Source organism: Cricetulus griseus, chromosome 2, assembly GCF_003668045.3.
Source record: "Cricetulus griseus strain 17A/GY chromosome 2, alternate assembly CriGri-PICRH-1.0, whole genome shotgun sequence".
NCBI classification, from domain to species: Eukaryota; Metazoa; Chordata; class Mammalia; order Rodentia; family Cricetidae; genus Cricetulus; species Cricetulus griseus.
The window spans coordinates 256575406-256595974 of record NC_048595.1 but is presented as its reverse complement, the minus strand read 5'-3'; the positions used below and the strand labels follow the sequence as shown (position 1 = coordinate 256595974).

The 20569-nt window shown below is 43.4% G+C and overlaps 1 protein-coding gene across 1 annotated transcript in view; it reads left to right on the top strand.

The window, feature by feature from the left end:
* Dcbld1 (discoidin, CUB and LCCL domain containing 1) overlaps positions 1 to 20569 on the top strand; it is a 73653-nt gene that overhangs the window by 28405 nt on the left and 24679 nt on the right. The window contains exons 3-5 of the mRNA XM_027402104.2: positions 14111 to 14245; positions 16664 to 16715; positions 20043 to 20115. Coding sequence (XP_027257905.1) covers positions 14111 to 14245; positions 16664 to 16715; positions 20043 to 20115 — 260 coding nt within the window. The remainder of the gene's footprint in view (positions 1 to 14110; positions 14246 to 16663; positions 16716 to 20042; positions 20116 to 20569) is intronic.

The following is a 20569-nucleotide window of genomic DNA, read 5'->3' as shown; positions in this document are numbered from 1 at the left end:
ACATCAGCCTCTACTGTATACCCCCGCCTCCTGCACACTCAGGAATGCACATAAACACAAATCCATGTTCTTTGAAGCAAGATGAACTGTCAGTAAGTGTAAATATAGCACTTCATCTCACAGGAGTTGGGCAGATATACGCTGGAGATTGTTAATACTCAAAAGCCTATGCAGAAGCCAGGTGGTGATATCGCACGCCTTTAACCCCAGCACTCGGGAGGCTGAGGCAGGCGGATCTCTGTGAGTTCAAGACCAGCCTGGTCTACAGAGTGAGTTCCAGAACAGCCTCCAAAGCCACAGAGAAACCCTGTCTTGAAAAACAAAATAAAAATAAACAAACAAAAAAATACACCATGATCAAAAGCAACTTGGGGAGGACAAGTTTTATTTCAGTTTACTGCTCACAGGTCATATTTCCTCACTCAGGGAAGTCAGGACATGAGCTCAAGTCAGGAACCTCAAGTCAGGAATTAAAGCAGAGAGGCCATGAAGGAATGCTTGCTCCCCATGATTGCTCAGCCTGCTCGTGTAAGGACTCAGTACACATGTGCAAGCTTCCCCTTTTAATCGAGCACCTCCACATGTTCTCTCTCTCTTCGTCCCCTTTTCTCTCTCACTTCCCCTTCTCCGCTTCTTTCCCCTTTCCCTTTGGCACCTTACCCCTCCCCCACTAAACTCCACATGGGTTTGTTGAGTCTGATGGTTCATGTTTCCATCTACCTGTCACTGAAGGATGGTTTCGTGTACCATCTACTCTGCTCGTAACTTAAGCAAAAGAACAACAGTGAGGAGAGAGGAACTGGCTTGCTCCCCGTGGCTTGCTTAGCTTACTTTCTTATTATATATGAGGGGACTACCTACCCAGGGGTGGCAGGGCAGGGCCCTTCCACGTCAACCACTGATTAACAAAATGTCCCCACAGACTTTCCTACAGGTCAGTTTCATGGTGACATGTTCTCAATTGTGGTTCCCTCTTCTCGGGTAACTGTAGCTTGTGTCACATTGACCAAAGACCAAACCAGGACATTAGTTTTACATGTGTGGCTGAGTTAAGAAACTGACCCTACTTTTGAAGTAGTAAAAAATCAGTTGATTTAAGACAGGCATGGTGTCACATGCGTTTAATGCCGGTACTCAGTGACAGTGACCGGACAGAGCTCTGTGGGTTAAAAGCTAGCCTGGTCTTTGTAGCTGGTTGCAGGCCAGCCAGAGACCCACCCTGTCTGAAGAGGAAGGAAGGAAGAATGGTGGATAATGTTCAGGACGGGGAAGCATTTAGCTGCCTGGCTCCTTAGTCTCCTATAATCAAGGATTGTTCCTCAGCCTGTCTTTGTCTTTTGTGCTACCCAGTTATTTTGTACAGTGTCAGTTTAGGTTGCTTTGATGTCCCTTGTGATTAAATTCAGATGCTGCATTTCAATGCTATCACTGTCTGGCTGTACTGAGACAGAGTCACGCTGTAACTCAAGCTAAACTACTGTAGCCCAAGCTTGTTTTGAACTCACTCACAACTATCCTATCGCCTCAGCCTCCCTAGTGCTTTGAGGACATTCAAGACACCATGCCTGGTGTAGCACTGCTTTCTAAAGTGGTCTTTAGCTCTTAATCCTAGTACTTGGGAAGTAGAGGCAGAAGGATTAGAGTTCAAAGTCATCCTCAACTACAAAAGGAGTTTGAGGCCAGTCTGAACTATAAAACCCAGCCTCCAAAGGCAAATAAGCAGAAACCAAACTAATATAAATGAATAGATTGTAACTGTGAGTAGCATGTGCTTCCAAAATGTGAATTAGGATATCAGCATCACCTTTTGCCTCGCTTTTCAATGTCTTCTCCAATGGGATTTTTCTTTTCTACTCAAAACAGTGATTCTAGGTTATTTCAAGCCAAGTTTCTCCCAGTAACTTTTGCTGTTGTTATTCAAATAGAACAGTGTAGGATGAGACATTGACAAGTCTCAGATGGAAGGTGATGATGCCATCTTTCAGAAGATGAAAAACACCTCATATTTATTTATTTATGTCTATAAAATAGTAGAAACTCTATTCGTTTCAGGGAATGAATACATTTACTTTGAAACATACAGATTGAGTGAGCCTCCCAATGTAAAATCCATATCCCAAATTCTACGGATCGGGAACTTCTTGTTCCCTGGCATGACACAGGACAGGATGGGATGGGGAGATGGTTCAGCAGGGAAACAGTGTATCATCAGAGTCTGAGGACCAGAGTTCAGATCCCCTGAAACCTTGTAAATGGTAGTGCTAGGTGGGTGTACTCAGGAGGCAGGGTTGAGGGACCCCCAAGAGCAGATTGGCTGACTAGACTAGCTGAATCTGCCAGGTCTGAGGTCATGGACTAGACTAGCTGAATCTGCCAGGTCTGAGGTCATGTGAGAGACTGGCTCAGAGTACATGGTAGAGAGCAGTCAAGGGGGCTCTACCCTCAGTGTCTGCTTTGGGCATCAGCACTTGCACAAAAGATTCTAAGATGGTTTGGATTTCAGAGCACTTTAGGTTCTAGGTTTGACATTAGGAATGCTAAGCTGATAAAATCTATACAAATATCAGGATGCAAACTCTCCCACCCTTCAGCCTCAGACACTTGGTCCCAAGCACTTAACATGAGGGATAATTGACCTGTATTTCTTACTGAAAAGTTCCTGACTGCCCACCTCCTTGCCAGCCCTTCTGTTTTCTAGGCCATCAAGGGTTATCTTGTTAAACATTGCCGTAATATTTTCTTATTTTAAAAACTGTTGTATTATTGTTCAGGGCATGGTGGTACACGCCTTTAATGCCAGAACTTGGGAGGTAGAGGTCCAGGACAGCCAAGGCTACACAGAGAAACCCTGTCTCAAAAACCAAAATAAACAAGTAAACAAATAAATAAATCCTTGTGTTCTGTAATCTGCATAGACTTGGTAGCGTGGAATTCGGGCTTTTTACTCCTCAGTCTTCTATGTGTAGTCTTATCTCTTAACCCTACCCTCATCCCTGTTACAATGTTTTATCCCTAAATATCCCTAGATTCCTGAGGTAGTGTAAAAAGACAGACAAGATTATACTTATTATTAGCACTCATGGTGGGGAAGGAGGCTCAGGTAGGGAGGCTTCTGGAAACTGAGGGGTCTGCTAGGGTAAAAGCTGGCCATGACCCTTTATGGGGTGTGTGGGGGCGGGTGAGGAACTGTTGCACTGTAGGGGGCTGGCTACCTGTCTCCTGCAGTCTCCTCTTCCTGGGCAGGCAGACTCTGCTTGACTTCCCTTTCTGTGATGAACAACCAAGAGGGACACTATCACCTCATACAACTTTGTGGCCTTTATATTTGCTGCTATTTCCTCTTCCCCTGGTTTTTCTGTTCCTCCTAACATATGCACGTGCACACCTTTTTCCCACCCCTGAAGTTCCCAGTGCAGGACCACATTTTCTAGAACGTTCTCTGATGTCCTCCCTCGATACTCTGAACCTATTTCAGATTTATGGGGCAATTATTTCAACTTCATCTGAGGTGTTGGGGAGTGTGTTTCCTTGAGCTGGGAGGACCCTTTTGTTATTCTTTTGTTTAAAAGAAGAAAAGAGAAATGCTGAGACATGAGACATATTGACTGTAAGTTTATTATATGGCCTGGCAGAATGGGGAGACTAAGAAGAGGAAAGGAACAGGGCAAATGGCTGACCGCCATGGCCGGTTGCCATAGAGAGACAAAGAGGAAACAGCGAGGAAGCAGAGAGAAAGAGAGAAAGCAGAGAGAATAAATGGGCAGGGATCTGTCTTTTTAAAGGGGTCCTCTGCATCTGCATGCAGACTTAGTTCCCATGGAACCTTGGGCTGACCAGGGTACTGCCTGTTCCACCAGGTAACAGGGGCAGGCCAGCATAATGCCTGAACCTTTCACCTTTAGCCTTCCTTTTTCATCCTTGAGTGGTTAGCACACCCTGCCATTACAAATGATCAGTTAACATTTGCTTGCAGTTTGGTTTTTAGCAAATATATAAAGCTGGCTTTTTACAAAAGAGAAATTTCAATGTCATTGTAGTCACATCAAAGGAGGAGTCACACTTGGCTTTTCCTGTCTGCAGAGAAGGTTGATTTTTCCCTTCACTTATGTGGAAATCCATGGAACAGGATTAGTGGGGTGAGTGACCAAGCACAAAGCTGTGTGAGCCCCCTGGGCTCAGTACCTGTGTGTTCCTGATTCTCCTGACTAACTAACCCCTGTGCATAAGGAAGCTGAAGCTCAAAGGGGCCAAGGAACTTGCTTAAACTCACTTAGCACTTAGGATTCAAGTGGGCATTTGACTATAAAAGTGTGCTCTTAATTAAGCACCACACCATCCCAATTCAATGTGACAGAGGCCATCTGAGCTCTTGGCTTGTGTGTTACACCGCCAGCTTGTAGCTCTTGTGTGGCTCTTGCTGGAGGAAACGGGTACTTACTTAGCTTCCCCGTAGGATCACTACGGGAAGCCGGCTGGGGTGGCCTGTGCTGGAAGGAAACAGTAGTCAGTTAGAGGAATCCTCTTTTGTTCTGTGTTTTGAGCCATAGGGAAATCAGGAAGTTCAAAGGTCGTGTACATTTCCTGTACCCCTCCCCCCAACATATATTTTTAACCATTCTCAGTGACTTAAAAGTGTCATGATATGACATTCACTGTTAATGTTTATTTATACTGCATTAAAAAACAAAATAAATGGAAAAAGTAGAAAATAACAAAGCGGTTTTTGACCCATAGGATTTTTAAATTTTAGCTGGTATGGTAGTGGTGCATGCCTTTGCACTGGGAAGCAGAGGCAGGCAGATCTCTGAGTTCGAGGACAGCCAAGACCACACAGTGAAATTCTGTCTCAGAGAGAGAGAGAGAGAGAGAGAGAGAGAGAGAGAGAGAGAGAGAGAGAGAGAGAGAGAGAGAGAGAGAGAGAGAGAGAAAAGATTTCTAAGTTTTCAGATTGGTAGGTTTTTAGCATACTGTAGTGGTATCTTGCCATTGTGATTCTTGATTTTTTTTTTTTTTAATTCCAAAGAGAGACAACACAAGCCCAGAAGCCACCTTAGTTCTCCTTTCTTTTGGAACATGCGAGTTTCTCTCTTCGGCTTTTGGAAGTTAAAAACACAGAACCTGGAAAGGAATTTCCAGCATATAAAAGGCTGGATTTGCCTAAATGTTCCCCTCTAGGTATTTCATTAACATAACCATAGTCTCCAGGGGGAGAAGCTACTTCCCTGGAAACACTGATTCAGTTGCCACCCTTTGTGAAGGATGGCTTGGTGGGGTGCTGTGCTGATCTCAGGGGAGGCCTGTCTTTACTCTTGTGTTCCTGAAGCCCTAGGAAAGCTGTACCTTTGTCTGGGAATCCATCTGGCTCATTTGTCAAGTGTTAACTGATTTTTTGTCTGAGAACCAGAGACCAAAATTTCGTGACTATGGTTTTAATGGCACAATCCAAGAGTATCCCTTTTTTAATGCTAATTTCACCTTTTCAAAGAAAATGGCCCTGAAAATTCTATAATTTTGTACAATGACCCTGCTGCAATTAGCAAGCCTGGACAGATCCTGCCATTTGACTGCATTGAAAACCAAATGGAAAATGGATAGAGCTATAGCTGCAGCTTCAGCATTTCTGGTGATTGTTTTATCAGCATGAAGCTGGGCCATGCTGGGGACCACTTTCCTGGCAGCTGATCCTGTGCCCTGTGGCCAGCCCTGCCACTGAGCCCTACTGGGCATGTTCTTATCTGTCCTGAAAATTATACACGTAGTTCAGAAGGGGCTCCATACGACTAATGAGGGGTTTGAGGATGCCTTTTTGTTGTTCCTTTTAATTTATGACAAACCTCCAAGGAGGTAGATTTTCATTTGGTGCCTGAATATGTGTGTGTGTGTGTGTGTGTGTGTGTGTGTGTGTGTGTGTGTCTCTCTGTGTGTGTGTGTCTCTGTGTGTGTGTCTGTGTGTGTGTGTGTCTGTGTGTGTGTCTGTCTCTGTGTGTGTGTGTGTCTGTGTGTGTGTGTGTCTGTCTGTGTGTGTGTGTCTGTGTGTGTGTGTGTGTGTGTGTGTATTACATTGATACTGGCTATAGAGGGGAAAGAAGGGGTTGTGTTCTTAATGTAATGCATGGGACCTTTTCACCCATAAAAGAGTGACTTAGTTATTCAGCTTCAAGAATAAAAGCACTTCCACCAGAAACGACCTGAGACTGTTTCCAGCTTTTCTCTCATTGCCTTGTGATGGCAAGGACTGGAAGCCCTGTGCACTGCTGCACACAGTGCCAAAGCATAGAAGGTCCCAGGCTTGGCCTGGAGCAGGCAGATGATTCTTCTTAGAAGCCCTGCTTTATTCATGCATGAAACAAATGGTTTCCCTCCCAGAGGCTGGGGGATGCACAGTGCCCAAGGGGATGCACTGAGGAACTTGCTTCTGGGCTAAAGAAGGCAGCTCCTGCTTTCCTGGCCTGGGTCTGTGAGGACTTAGTTTCCTGTCTGGTGGCAAATGCTACAATGCTGTTCCATTTAGTATCACTCATAGTTCTTCCCTTGATACAGAACTGCCAATTACCCACAAAAGATAAAAGTGATTTCTTCCCTGATATTTCTGTCTATCTAATTAATGTTCTATCTCAGTGACATGGAGATTTGTGACTGGAGCATAAGATGGGACCTGGCCCACAGATGAGAATAGAGGCTGCAGCACTGAGAATGTGGCTTGGTTGGTAGAGTGCTTGCTTGGCATCCTGGGGTTGGGTCATTGCACAAACTGGGGGTGGGGGGCGCATGCTTGTATCGTCAGTACTTGCCCTGGGATGTGGAGGCAGGAAGTTCAAGGATGTTCTTAGCTACATAGTAAGTTCTAGGCCAGACTGCATTACCCGAGACCTGAGCTCAGAAGAGAAAGAAAGGAAGAAAGGCAACAAGGAGGACTGAGATGACAGGTTCCAGTGCAGTGGCTCAGCCAGCACTGCTGGTGGAGAACCAGTCATCCTGGAAATGTGTGTGCCCTAACTGTAGGAAGTAGGGCCCTACCTGACTTTGCATGGAAACATATTTCCCAATCAAAGAATACTGTCTGCAACAAAGAGTACACCCACCATGGTCAAAGTGATGTGATATAAGATGATCAAAATGAGGACTCATTTGAGTTGAGGAGCTATGTTTTCAAGTGTTTGAGTATAGGAGGACCCCCCCCTCTTAAAAATCAGTGGTGGAGGTCAGGGAGAGCACAGGCAAGCATCATTCAACAGCAGGACCATGCTCTGACATGAGAAAAAAGACCCTCCTCTCAGTAATAATGAATTCAAGAGATAAGCAAAAGTGAAACAGAAATGTACTGTTCCACAGAAAGGGACAGAGGAAAGCCAAAAGTGTCTGGCTTGATTTGAGATAGTGGTTTTTAAAGTCCCTGAGGGAGGGGCTGGAGGGATGGCTCAGCGAGTAGTTAAGAGTACTTGCTGCTTGTACAGAGGACATGGGTTCAGTTCTCAGAACCCACATGGCTCATAAATACCAATCTTCTGACTCCTGTGGTCACCAGGCACACATATCATGTACATACATGCATACATACATGCAGGTAATAAAATAAATATGGGAAGAATAATAAAGTCCCTGATGAAGGACAGTTCCTGCCCTGTTTTCCCACAGAGAGTCACAGTCTTGAAGCCTTTTGTCATGGCCATCTCCCTTCCCAAATTCCTTGCCCTATTGAATCAGGATGCAAAACCTTATCTAGTGAGTATTCTGGGGCTTGGGCCTGCCGTCTTTTCTGTTCATGAGTTCAGTCTAGGAACAAAAGGCCTGCAACTTTCCAACTCAGAATTCTGAGACAAGGATGTGACCATGGAGCTAAGAGAGTCCAAGGGCTTTCTGCTTCTCCATAATACGGATGAACTTGAAGCACACTTTATACTGAAAAATTGGTGGTAACAATTTCTTTCTTCCATTCAGAAATAATACTTCACTGGGCAGTTTATTAGGGAACATTGAATGTACTTAAACAAGCCCAAATGGTACAAGTCAGTTGCTCATCATGGCTTCCATTTTATTTTGTTTTGTTTTGTTTTCTGAGATAGAGTAGCTCATGTAGCCCAGCCTGGCTCACAACTTGCTGGTAGCTGAGGATGACCTTGAATGATTTCTCTTCCTGCCTCGATCACCCAGGTCCTGAGATTACAGGCATGTATGCCACTATGTCTGGCATGAACATAGCTTCTTCTGGAGGCTTTGTTTTCAAGGGAGGAATGACTAACTTAGCTGAGGATTTTAGTCTGTCATGGGAGGGAGAAGGGGGTCAAGCAAGAGAGTCAGGATTTCAAGGTCATCCTTGGCTACTTAGTAAATTCAGGGTCAGCTTACACTTCATGAGATCCTTTTTGTTTGTTTTTGAAGACACAAACATGCATGCACACACATATGCACACTTACACACTCACAATCACACTGTCTCACACACTCATACACACTCTCGCACACTCACACACACTCTCACATACTCATGCACACACTCACACACTCATGAACACTCACACACAGTCATGCATACTCTCACACACACTTATGCACACTCTCACACACTTATGCACACTCTCACTCTCACACACTCATGCACACTCTCACTCAACACTCATGCACACTGTCTCACACACTCACACACACACACACACACGCACACTCACTCATGCATTCTCACACACACTCATGCACACTGTCTCACACACTCATGCACACTGTCTCACACACTCATGCACACTGTCTCACACACTCATGCACACTGTCACACACACTCATGCACACTCACACACACATGGAATAGACTAAATGAAGCAGATGTAGTAAGTACATGAATGGATAGCAGTCACCTACTATCAAGTGTTATGGGAAAAGTTTCTGCACCCTGATAAGCCTCTCCGCTTATGGAGCAATCTAAAACAGACCAAATCAAACCGAACTACAAAAAGCCCACATTTAATGAGTACAACGCTCCTGGATGAGTTTCCAGTCCCCCAGAGAGAAGACGGAAAAGAGAGACCAGAAAACCACTTATCTGGTTTTCTGGGGGACAGTTTAAATACCCTGTGGAAGTGGTCTTGAGCATCTCAGGGGGAGGGATCATCATTTGGCAGGCTTTCTGAGATGTAGCAGGGCTTGGAGAGAGATGGGAGAGGGGTGTTATGATATTCTATGCAAGGGAGACCTTGGCAGATCTTATGGCAGGTGAGAGACAAACACGGCAGAACTCACATGGGAAGGTTTACTGGGGGAAGGGAGTGGGGAAAGGTAAGGCAGAGAGGGGAGACAGAGACCTGCCTGCCTCCTCAGACAGGACCAGCCAAAAGAGAGAGGAAATAGGAGGAGCTTGTCTCTTAAAGGGACCTTTTGTGGCTGCTTACAGAGCGAGGGTAGGGATTGCCATGCACACAGGAGTGACATACTCTGCCAGGTCCCCAAGGGGTGGGGCCAAGGTATACCTAACAATCGAGGATTGGGGTGAAGTTTCATCAGACTCTTTGGATATATGGATGCCAGGGGCTGGGGTGAAGCTTCCACCAGAACATCATATACTATCTATAGCATGTGCAGGGCAGGAAGTTTATTTTTATTTTATTATTATCATTATTTTATTTATCTATGGTTTTCGAAGGCAGGGTTTCTCTGTTTATTCCCTGGCTAACCTCAAACTCATAGAGATCTGACTGCCTCCGCTTCCCAAATGCTGGGATTAAAGGTGTATACTACCACTACCCAGCTTGCATGCTTGTTTTGAGACAGGGTCTTACCCAGGCTGGCTTGGAATTCATCATGTAATTCAGGTTGATCTCAAGTTCATGGCAGTTTTCCTACCTTAGCCTCCCAGTGCTGGGATCACAGGCATGAGTCACCCTGTCCAGCTCAGGATGTTTGTAATTGCCGGCATCACTATAAACATGAATGCTTTGATTTTATGAGGTCACAGGAATACGCATGGCTCATCACTGACCAAAATGCTGGTGTGTGGCACCCAATTCTACTGCTTAATCACATATAGGCTGGAGAGTTTTCATAGGAAAAGATGCCGTCTACCAGGTCGGTGAATGCCTCTCATGCCGGCTCCTCAGGGGCTGAGGCAGGAGAATTTCACAAGGGCTATCTCGTGAGTTCATGATCAGTCTAAGCAAACAAATGTTCTAGTCCTAAAATAAAAAGTGAAAAAGAGGACTAGGGAGATAACCAGTAGTAGAGCACTAGCCCGGCCCTTGCAGAGCCCTAGGTTCAACCCAGCTCCACATTGTGTATGGGGTGGGTTATCATCCTCCAAGGAGTCTGCCTGAAAACTGAGAGCTTTGCTTGGATAGCCAGGGGCTCTTAGGGGTTCCCATTGAATATCCTTCCCCCCCTTTAACTCTAGAAAGACAGTTATTAGCTTCTGTTGGGTCCAAAGGGAACTCTGTCTCCTCCAGAGTCTGACTGTTAGACAAAGCCAGCATTCCCCTACCAGCTTAGCCATTTCCCCTTTCTTGCTGGCCGAAGGGACAAAAGGCTGTCTGTGGTGACTATCAGCGTATCAAAGCCCATGCTGGTCTCCAGGCTCCCTCAGTATGACAAGTACCTGTTACACATTTCAAAGTCCATGATGGTATCCTGGCTCTTCTCAGCTCTTCTCACCTCCTCCCACCCCAAACTTCCTGGAGCTCATGGGATTCCCTCCCCAAGCTGTTCATTCTCCTTATAACCCTGCTATTTCAGCTAGGCTCCCTCCTTTTTGTCTTCTGCTCTTGGTACACTCTTCATGTGTCTTTTTCATATCTCTTCGTTTCTTGCTCGCACCCCCCTCCCCTTGTTCATGGCTAAGTCCAATCTGCTGGCCATGCTCAGTCTACTACCTTCCCTCTCTGTTCTGGACTCCTTCAGATGCCTCTGGCTGTTCTGTCCCTCATATCCACAATAAAAACTTTCTGCTTAAGCATGTTGTTAACCATGTTGTCAGTTTACACAGCTTCTAGCCTGTGAAAAAGAATCTGCAGCTGTCCAGCCTTGGGATTGGGTGATAATTTGGATGCCTTGCCCATCAGGCTGCATTGAAACAGCCCCTTCCCCACCCCAAGCTAAGGCTCGATCACGATGTGGTCACTAAGGAAATCAGGAAAGCCTATCTACATGACATTGATACAGAGAAAGGTTTCTCATACTCCCACTAGGACACACCTTTTGTGGCATGCTAAGTCTGAGATGGATTGGTGTCTGGCACCACTGAGTTACAGACATCCCCAGCCCTTGGTTTCTGAGACATGCCCCTGGCATGTACCCCAAGCTGCCACTGAATTCCAAATCTTCCTGCCTCCTCTTTTCAAGTGCTAGGATTACAGTCATGAACCAGCTGTAGTATTCAATTATTTTCTTTCTTTGGCACAGTTCACTTCTTTCTCATATATATCAAAGAGAATCCATTTTTAAAAAATGTTCCACATGTCCTTTTATTTGGGTTTGGCTTTTACAAATTGTTGTAAGTAGAAGAACATTTTAACAAAAGCAATATTTGAAGGACAGAATGTACTCTGCTGGAGAAAGAGGCACATATAAGCTTGTCTTGCTCTGTGGGCACAGTCTAAAGAGAAACGATGCATTTTTTATTAAAGAAGCATTCATATAGTTCTTGGTATATGAGCTATTCTAAGTCAGTTACCTGCAAATATTATATCAGGGAAGTATTAATATGTGATGAGGGCTTTTAATGGGGCAAGTGTGAGCTGGGAAGATGGCTCAGTTGGCATGGTGCCTACCAAATGCTCGAAGAATGGAGTTGTGATCTCCAGTACATAGATAAAAGCCAGGCACTTAGCTTTTTGACCACACAGCCCAGCCCAATCCATACACTCCAGGTTCAGCAAGAGACTATTTCAAAAACTAAGATAGAGGGGTTTGAGAGATGGCTCGGTAGTTAGGAGCAATTGCCTCTCTTGCAGAGGACGAAGTTCAGTTTCCAGCAACCACATGGCAGATCACAAACATCTCTAACTCCAGTTCCAGGAGATCCAATACCACCTTCTGGTCACTGTGGGCACCAGGCATGCACACACATAGTGTACATACATACCTGCATGCAAACACTCAAAGTATATCTTCAATAAAGTTAAGAGCAATAGAGGAAAACTCTACCGGTGCACAGATACACACGTGTCCACACTTAGGCATGTATATTTACTCCCCTCCCCCAAATCTAATGGATGAATTGGGCCAAGAAGTCATTGTACTTGGATTTCACTCTAACTTAGTAATAGGGAAGAACAGAGATGTAGGGCAGGAGAATAAGGCCCCATCCCTCTGCTAGTCTCTCACACCTTCAGAATATGAAACCTGGATGGGACAGGAGAGTAGACACATCCTTCCTACCAGGACAGGATGTTGATTACTTGGGTTCTTGATTTACAGAACAGGCCCATTTTGATCCTATAAGGGTTTGGGGAAGTGAAGCTGGTTTGATTCCTATTGAATTGGAGTGATCATTCTTTTCCACATCTCTTCCTTCTTAGCCTGTTTGTAGCTGCTGTTCTTGGCTGCGTCTATATTGCTTTAAGAGAAGTTGGTGAAGAATCTCCCTTCAAAAAGTGCTTATAGAACTGGGCGTGGTGGTAGTGCCTTTAGTCCCAGCATTCAGGATGTAGGGTCAGATGGATCTCTGTGAGTTCTAGGCCAACCTGGTCTATGTAGTGAGTTCCAAGCCAACTAAGAGTGTACAATGAGACTGTCTCACAAAAGTAAAGGAAAAGCAAACAAAAACAAAACTTGCTGGTGGAGCCCACAAGATGGTTTCTTGGGTAAGGTGCTTGCCACCAATCTCATGGACCTGAGTTTGGTCCCCAGGACTCACATGGTAGAAAGAGAACCAAATCTAAAAATCCTCTGACCTCCACATGCACACTTCGGAATGCAGTGTTCTATTGGATTTTACTTAATTAGTCATAGGAAGGGTTTTAGTTTCTGTTTTACACTCAGTCTAATTTTGCCCTTTGAAAGTTTATCAACATTGCTATTGCTTTTCAAGCAATCTCCTCTAACAATGAGTTATAGTCTTTTTTCTTCTTTCTTTCTTTCTTTCTTTCTTTCTTTCTTTCTTTCTTTTTCTTTCTTTCTTTCTTTCTTTCTTGATATGTTTTTCTATGTAGCCCAGAATGGCAATCTTCCTGCCTCAGACTCCTGAGTCCTGGTATTACAAGCATAAGCTACCACACCAAGCTAGAAATATTATTACTCAGTAAATTAACCGAATTAATTTACTTTGGTTATTCATTCGCTCATCTATTTTTTGTTTGTTTGCTTATTTGTTTGAGACGGGTTCTTATTCAGTATCCCTGGCTGTCCTGGAAGCTGGAAGTCTCTATACAGGCCAGGTTGTCCTCAAACTCACAAAGATAACATATCTGCCTCAAGAGTTCTGGGATTCCATGCCTTACAAATTTATACTATAGTGTTTGCCTTTAGAAATTACTTTAGAAACTGAGACAGGAAGATCAAAAGTTGTAGCCTAGGCTACAGTCTGAGATCCTGTCTCAAGGTGAGGGTGACATTATGCTTTTGTACAGACTCCCTGTCACATATCAAAACACACTTTGTGTTAAGACAGAAGTTAATGCAAGAGGAAAATGTGAACAATGCATATGAACAAAATTTTAACATTGTAATTACATTTATTTATTTGTATGTATGTGGGTACATACATCTACCAGTCTAGTTTCTTTGTTTTGTTTTTTTAAATCATGCATTGGGCATTGTATTTTCATCTGGAACTTCCTTTGACTAGGTTTCTTCACGCAAACTTAGTAGGTCCCTAGTGTATATTCTCTATGATCAATTTTTCCTTAATGTATTTGACCTCTGTTTCGTTAGTCTTTTTGTCCAAGATCGAAACTCTTCTGTTGGATTGTTTATAGTGAGCAGCCTGCAACCTCTTGCTTGTCTACCGTCAGCTGCTCCATCCCAAGCTTAGCAGTCTAATCAGGGTTACAGAATAATCTCTGTCAAACAAAATTCCAGACGCATAAGAATTACAAATTTTATGTGTTACGGAGTAGATCCTGTCTCTAAACAGAATTTTCTTTGTTCTTTGTAAGTTTTCAAATATGCTACGTGTGTGCTTTGTTTCCAGGTCCATATTGTGGGAGTTGGGCTGTTCCTGAGGAACTCTGGGTGAACTCAAATGAAGTGACTGTTCGATTCCAGAGTGGATCTCACATTTCTGGTCGGGGCTTTCTGCTGGCCTATGCCAGCAGTGACCATCCAGGTAAACAGAAAAACCACCGTGCATATATAAAGCCTGTCTGCCTGAGACATCGTTTTGCACGCTGTCTCTCTCTTTCTCTCTCTCTCTGTGTGTGTGTGTGTGTGTGTGTGTGTGTGTGTGTGTGTGTGTGTGTCTGTGTCTGTGTCTGTGTCTGTGTCTGTGTGTCTGTGTCTGTGTCTGTTGCCCCCCCCCCCATAATTGTGATCTCAGATACCAAGTAGGTTGTAGTAGGTTGTGAGGACAAGCTGGACACGACTTTAATCTCAGCATTCTTGAGTCAGAGGCAGGCTGTGATTTCAAGCCGATCCTGTCTGCATGTGAGTTTCAGGCCAACCAAGGCTATGGTAGTAAAACCCTGTCTTGGGGGAGAGGGGAAGGCCCTAAGGACAGAGTAGAACAGCTTCCTGTAAGTAGTTGGTCCTGTACTGAGTCATTTTAGAGCATATGGTGAGTGGATCCGATGATGCATGTGGAATAGACTAAATCTTGTATAAACAGTGATTGGCACATCTTTGGGGAAATCTCCCCGACCCTGCTATGGTCTGGCTTCTCTGAAGTCCTTCTCCAGGCTCCTTTCTCGCTCAGGAAGCAAACGTTGTAACTAGGGACCCTCACCCTGCTACACACTAGCATGCCAGCTTGGAGACACAATAGTAGCAAGATGAGAAGTCACTCATGTGACACCCCAACCATGGGTGGGAGGGAATGGAAGAGAACATGAGTGCTGATGAAGGAGACCGTCAGCTCCTTCCTGGTCTCATATGGTGCAGGGTCAGCCCCATGTAGCCCACTCCATTGCTATCCAGGGTCACAATGTTCCCAGTGTTCCTGCTGTCACCCCCTTTGTCAGAAATATGTCTGGAAGTGGATGTGCCACTCATTTCCTTCAGAGCGGATTAGACATGATTGGCCATCCTGGCCAGTGTATACTGTATGTTGTTCCTTAAGATTCTTAAAAGGGGCCAGGCAGTGGTGGCACACACCTTTAGTCCCAGCACTCGGGAGGCAAAGGCAGGTGGATCTCTGTGAGTTTGAGACCAGCCTGGTCTACAAGAGCTAGTTCCAGGACAGCCTTCAAAGACACAGAGAAACCCTGCCTCAAGCCCCCTCCCCCAAAGGAAAAATTCTCGAAAGGTTCCTGAAGCGAAAGAACTATTGCCAAAAATATGAGATGTTTGGGGAACTATTTTGCTGGTTTAATGTTCCCCTGTAAGGACCTTCCATTTTTACATGCTTGCTTCCGATTATCGATCATGAGCTAGCGCATGCCTTTAGTCTCAGTACTCAAGAGTCAGAGACAGGAAGATCTCTATGAGTTTGAGGGCAGCCAAGGCTACACAGAGAAACACTGTCTCAAAAACCCAAAAGAAAAGGAAAGAAAAAAGTCAGAAGATTGTTCATCACCATACCAGTGTTCTTGGTAAACTTCTGTTTCTATCACTGAATGCCACTGGCTAAAGTGTTTGAATTAAAATGTTCTGAGGAGCAGGGTGTGTCACTCCATTGGTAGAGTGCTTGCTTGTCTAGCATGTGTGGAGCCTGGGTTCTAACTCTAGCACCACATAAATCCAATCATGGCGGCAACTACCTGTAAGCCCAGCATTTGAGAAGGACCTGACCATATGTCTTAGTTAGGGTTTCTATTGCTGTGAAGAGACATGATGACCAGCTCTTATAAAGGAAAACATTTCATTGGTGTGCCTTACATTTTCAGAGGTTTAGTCCATTATCATTCTGGAGGGACATGGCAGTGTGCGGACAGACATGGTGCTGGAGAGGTAGCTGACAGTTCTGTATCTTGTGTAGGCAACAGGAAGTGGTCTGAACCACTGGGCATGACTTATGAATATATGAGCCCTCAAAGCCCGCCTCCACAGTGACACACTTCCTCCAACAAGGTCACAGCTCCTAATAGTGCCACTCCCTATGGGGAGGGACCATTTTCTTTCAAACTACCATCACATGTCAAGGTCATCCTCAGCTATATAGTGACTTTGAGACCTGGGCTACCTCAGACCCTGTCTCAATAAACAAACAAATAAATAAGTAAATGAGAAAAAACATCTTTCTGGGGATGTTTTCCATGAACTGTGATTTTTTTTTTTAATATGGTTTCCCTCTTGGCAGAGATATTGTGTACATGATACCCTCAGATGTCCAGTGGCTGCTGTTAAAAGTAGATGATTTTACTGTTCTCTAGATAGTAGCACTAAAAAGTCACCATGAGTGACAGGAAAAGAAAAAGAAATGGACTAAACATTGGAGACTGTAATCTCAGATTTTATTTATTTTTAGACAAATTCAAATAGCATGATAATGCTTTCAAAGTTTACTCTTTTTATCTCTAAAGAAATATTTAGAAACAGGTGGCCTGGTTTCTACTTACCTGCTAATTGTACTTCTCTTTATTTGTAATAGATTTAATAACCTGTTTGGAACGAGGCAATCATTATTCGGAGGAAAAATACAGGTAAATTTTTGTCCTGAATTATTTATATGTAATAATAGGAGAATTTGAGAGATGTTTCCAAAAGGCAGAGTCTGCAAGCCTTGTGTCTAGAGCTGCACTGTAAATAGAGGTTTGGTAGGCTAAGAGTTCCCTTTGCACTGACTCATGCAATCTCTTGCTGCTGAAGCAAAAAAGCCAAGGTAGATGATAGAAACAAATATGTTGGCATTATAGTAAAGTTTTATTTATAAGAACATGCCCAGGCTGGAGAGATAGCTCAGCATTTAGGAATATAGACTGCTTTTGCAGAAGACTGAATTTGGTTTCCATTCCCATCTCAGGAAGCTCACAGCTACTTGTAACTCTAGGTGCAGGAGATTCACCTGACCTCACAGGCTCATACCCATACCACAATTATGTACACATGATTTAAGGTTAAAAAAAAAAGCAGCAGTGTGGGGATATGGCTCCGACTGAATGTGGTAGCACATTATCTGTGTTGGTCCTAGCAATGGGGAACCAGAAGTTCAGTGGTGAGCCTGGCCTGTGAGTGCACGCACGCGCACGCACACACGCGCGCGCGCGCGCGCGCACACACACACACACACACACACACACACACAGGAAAAAGCAAGGTATATTTGGGACTTGGTCCATAGTTTGCTGAACCCTAATTTCTGCTGTATTACCAGGGAGCCACAGTTGAGTCTGGAGTCTACTGTTTCCCTGGCTAGTATGTGGAAATGAGTTGTATAATTCTTTATGGGGGCTTTGCCTTTTATCCTAAGAAAAGCCCATAGAGGGTAAAGGTATGGCTGTTAGCTCAGCTTTACTAACTACAGATTACTAATCTCTGATCCATGTTTCCTCTTCACCATCAATGAAGTGATATGGTCTAGAGGGAATCCCCAGCCATAGCCATGCTCTTTCTGCGATTCTTTGTTGTGTAGGGCTGTCCGAGGCATTGTTGAATGCCTGGATTCTCTGAATTTTGCTGTCTACATGCCAGTTGCAACAACCAAGACTGGCTCTAGACAGTGATTCATGTCTTCTGGGGGACAAAAGCACCCCCAGCTGATGATTACTGTCTAGAAGTCACTACCAACAGCAATAGCAAAACTGTAACTTTTGTTTTTTTAGTGGCCAGTGCCGCTCTCTACACCATCCATGCAAGTAACTACACTGAGTTGCTCCCAGAGTTAGGTTTAAGAGTCTGTGTTCATAACTATCTCACAAATTTGGGCATTCTCAGTATAGTTATTTGATATGCAGAATCAATTTCAGTATTAGCTAATACTAAGTGTGCCACGAGAAATCAAAGTGTAAAAAAATATATGTTGACTTGCAACTCATGTATACAGAGGCTAATGGCCTTTAATGTTTTACCAGCCACACATATTCAGGGCCCTGGGCATAACAGAAAAGGAGAGTATATTCAAGCATCCAATGAGGCATTATGATGACAGATTGGTTCCACTTTAGGCCAGCCATTTTGCAATGCTAGTATGGCCACTAGTATAGACACACACCCCTTACCCATAATTCTGGAATATAGAAAGCTTTGGAAGTCCTTTGTTACTCATTTGATTGTCAGTTCATTTGACAGCAAAATTAGACTACATTAGCATGAGGCTATTTTGTCGTTCTGCATTTTACTATAGTTATCTGGGCATTCCATGTGAGCTTTTACGGCTTTTGATTAACATGTGTGGACTCTGTGGGGGTCTTATATTATGGGCATCATTGGCACCATTTCACTTTTTTGCAGTCCTAAACATTCTGAATTCAGAGGCTTATCTGGCACTAAGCAATTTGTTTCTTAAGGACCTGTGAACCAGCAGGAGGTTGTTTTTATTTCTCAACTCCTTGATTACTACTCCTTGTAAGCACTAGGAAAGAACTATGAAATGTTTATTTGAGTCATTCAATAATTAGTTGTCATTACAGCCTAATTTTCTAAGCAGCAAGAGGAAAGTGAAAGGAAAGGAAATAAAAAGAAACAGCTGTTATTTTGGAATCTGTCACTATTCAAATGGAGTAAAGAAGCCTCAAACTCTACACAAAGAATATAAGCAGCTACAGAATGCTAAGATCAGCAGTTGATTATACAGTACCAAATGATCAATCCTGTAAACATATATACAAGTAACACTGTAGAGGCCAAGCAGGTTGTATTTAGGACTATATGTTTATACATATATGTAATAATGATTAATGAATTTGAAAGAGACCAAGGAGGGGCATATAGCAAGCTGGGAAAGAGGAAATAATGGTGTGATTATTTTATAATCTCAAAAGAAGGAAGGAAGGGAGGAAGGAAAGGAGGACTGTGAAGTAGTATATATAGAAATGGGCATTCAGCGTTTATCTTCCAAGCTTTCCGTGTTTTTACTGTTTGTGTGTGTGTGTGTGTGTGTGTGTGTGTGTGTGTGTGTGTGTGTGTGGTGTGTTTGAAAGATGGAATTGTCCTTGATGTGTTGATGCTTCAAGACACTGGAAAAAAAGAGACTGAGCCGAGTGAGAGATGATCAAAGGTCAGCTAGCTATGTAGAGACTGACTCAAGTCAACAGCCTCTAGCCACACTAGAAAGCTCCTTGAATGATGACTGTGAAGTAAACTGAGTCCTGTTTTATTACTGTTTATTTTGTATGTGTGTACACACACTTGTGGGTGAACCCTGTCCTGAGACAGGTGATCCTGCCCTCTCGGTCTTTGGATCCGTTGGGATTACAGACTTGTATGATGAGGACTGAATGTGCCCTAAGTGTAAAATAGGACACTTTAATTGTATAGGTAATTTGTTACTAACATGGAGTAGTAGTGTCTGTTACAGTAGCCCCGATACACAGTGTATCTGAACCATGTCAAGTCCAAGGTGAAGTGTACTACAGGTGTAAAATATATCCCCAATACTCAGAAAAAACAAAGTTATCTCCTTGATTCTTGTTGTTTTTCATGATATGTGGAAATTAACAATTTAGATATATTGTGATAAATGTATATTATTAATTTTTCCTGTTTCTTTTTACTTTTCTAATACAGCTATAGGCAAATTTTCCTTTTACCTTAGAAGTATTTCTTAGGCATCTTAGAAGCAAAGCACATTAGGGGAGCTGCTTTAATACTTTACTAGTGATAAGCCTTATAGAAAGCAAGAAACCATTGTGTAAAACTGGTTTCCAGGTTAACATTTTATATCAGTTTGTGTTTTTACAAATTAGGTTCTTTGTCTTTGAAGAAAGATATTGCTGTTTATGTTATGAAAATGGGGAAAAACCAGAAGTTAAGTTTAATGCCTTTCTTTGGTTTCAGTGTAATCTGATAAAATATAAATTCTTTTTTTACAGCAAATTCTGCCCCGCTGGTTGTAGAGACATAGCAGGAGACATTTCTGGGAATATGAAAGATGGCTACAGAGATGTAAGTGATTAAAGGTGACACTGGTTGCTCTGTCTGAATTGATTACAAAGCAAATGAAATGAGATACAGAAATCTACACAGATGCACACTTCACTTTTTTATGAGATGGTGAAATGCATTAATTTTGAAACCAAAGTAGTCTATGCATTCATTCTTATTTCCTGTTAAGAGAAATAGAAGCAAAATGAAGAACAAAATATTTTAATACCTAACAAGTACTATTCTATTGTACTGGTCAGCTTTGTTACTGTATTGAATACCTGAGATAAATCTGCTTTAAGAGGGTAAAGGTTGTTTGCATCTCACATCGTTGGCAGTTGCAGTTCAGCCTGCTTGCAGTATATCATAGGGGATGTCTGAGATGAAGAGGTATGTCAAAGGGGACCATGTGCTAGAGCGAGCTGCTCACCTGAGGACAGACAGGTGGGAAGCAGAGAGAGGCAAAGGAGGCATT